Consider the following 1,948-nt stretch of genomic DNA (forward strand, 5'->3'; position numbering starts at 1 on the left):
CAGGACGGCCCACCCCGCCTCACCCTACACCTTCACAGCAGACAGTGGGCCCAGGGACCCCCCAACCTGCACATCGGGCTGCCGACTTGATGGTGAGGTCCTGGGAGGCAAGGAAGGCCGGCTGCATACATCCTGGAGAAGCTCTATCCTTGAATACGCTCCCTCACGATGGCTGCCCTCCCCCCCACCCCATGCCCCTCTTCCACAGGGCCTGGCCCCTGCAGCCCCAGGATGGCAGGGGCAGGTCAGGGCTAGCCAGGCTCTGCAAATCAGCCCCCATCGAGCTCCCTCACCTCTCCAGTCTTCTGGCATATGCTGCAGCGAGTGGCGTCGGCAGGATCCCCAGACTGCGGGATAGGGCGCTGCTGCTGGGCCTCGTACAGGGAGAGACAGACGGAGGTGGANATCTCCCTGCAAGTGGAAACAGGTTGCAATGTTCACGGAGTACCGGTAGCATCCAATTGCTTTGTTTCATCGGCTCCCGCCCCTCCAGGGGGAATCGAAGGCCACAGGGCCGAGTACTCTCGGATCCCCTCCCGGTTCCACTCTGCTAGCTTCTCGCCCACACAGTCTGCGGCTCACCAGTTACTCCTGGCCTGACCCCTGCCCTCCCCACACCCAGGGACCTTCACATACTTCTTGCAGAAGGTACAGGTCTTTTTGCCTGAAGGCTTCTTAGAGAAAGTGGTGAGACAGGACGAAGAGCAGAAGAGTTGAGGCAGCCCCTTGCGCTGGTAGGCGGTCTGCCCCTTCTGCAGCGGGGTCCGGCAGTGTGCACAGGTCATCTTGGTGCCGACTGCAGAACGCCCGGCCCTTTGGGCCACGCTTGAGCGTAGGGACATGCGAGGGGAGCGCCGGGGCCGGAACGGCACAAAGTCCTCATCGTTCGGGTCATCTACCATGGCATCAGAATCCTCGTCTGACACTGGAACTGCAGAAGTGGGGAGATGGGCCGTGAGCAAAGGCTACCGGACCAAGCTCTCTGGCCGTCCTCCGACCAACGGGCAGCTCAGCGGATACTGGATCCTCAGATGAGCCCCATCCCCCTGGGTATGCCTCTGCGCCCCCACCCGCATCACACCAGCATCCTAAGCCACTGGTGGCACTCTCCCGTAGTTACTCTGCGATCTCCTGGGGAGGGCCCAGGAGGACTCTGAGTGAGAAGATTCAGGACAGGGATGGCATGGCTGAAACAGGAAACTCTATTCTCGCCACTGTTGTTTTCAATTTCCCCCACTGCCCCTGGTTCCCATGCCAACCCACAGCAGAGACAGGCACTTCACACTCTGCAGGGCGCAGCACTACAGGAGCCAGGAGATCTGTGGCCCGCCACATCCCACTCGGTCACACTTCCTCAAGTCCTACTCACTGCTCTCAGTGGAATCCACAACCTCAGGTTTTGGAGGCTCTACTCTTCTAACGCGCTCGCTTCTCTTCTGCACCTTGGAAACATGGGAGGGGAGGAAAGCTGACACCAGGGGCAGGCTAAAGGGCCTGCTGCACTGGTGCAGGGTGTGTGTGTGTGGGGGGGGTGGTACAGAGATGGGAGGGGGAAGGGAGCGTAGGGACCCTCAGCCCAGCCCTGAGAGGAGGAGAGAAAAGGAGGCTGGACTTTCTCCTTAAGAAGCAGGAGACACAAGAGCTCCCCCCCTCCTCCTAACTCTCCTTGCACACGCCCTCCCCAGAACAACATCTGGGAGGGAAAATGAAGGGTCTGTCCTTCCCAGAGCTATAGGGGGAACCAGACTCCTTCCAATCCCCTCCCCCCCTCACCCTCTCAGGCGGCTTCTCACTCGCCTTCCCAGTCAGGCCATCTCCTGCAAAGGAAGCAGAAAACAGCCTAAATCTTGAGCCTGCCCTCACCACCCCCTCCCTGGTCCAACCTCCACGCCTCCATTCCTGGGGAAGAACATACTCAAAACTGAAAGGGAAAACTCAGAGTGAATGT

General features: G+C 60.0%; 1 protein-coding gene across 1 annotated transcript in view; it reads right to left on the reverse strand.

Moving 5' to 3' along the window:
* ZMYM3 (zinc finger MYM-type containing 3) overlaps positions 1–1,948 on the reverse strand; it is a 16,168-nt gene that overhangs the window by 11,256 nt on the left and 2,964 nt on the right. Inside the window, 4 exon segments of the mRNA XM_077763166.1 lie at positions 274–411; positions 583–931; positions 1,370–1,436; positions 1,774–1,817. Of these exon segments, the coding sequence (XP_077619292.1) occupies positions 274–411; positions 583–931; positions 1,370–1,436; positions 1,774–1,817 (598 nt within the window).

This window comes from Crocuta crocuta, unplaced genomic scaffold, assembly GCF_008692635.1.
Source record: "Crocuta crocuta isolate KB4526 unplaced genomic scaffold, BGI_CrCroc_1.0 scaffold440, whole genome shotgun sequence".
NCBI lineage: Eukaryota > Metazoa > Chordata > Mammalia > Carnivora > Hyaenidae > Crocuta > Crocuta crocuta.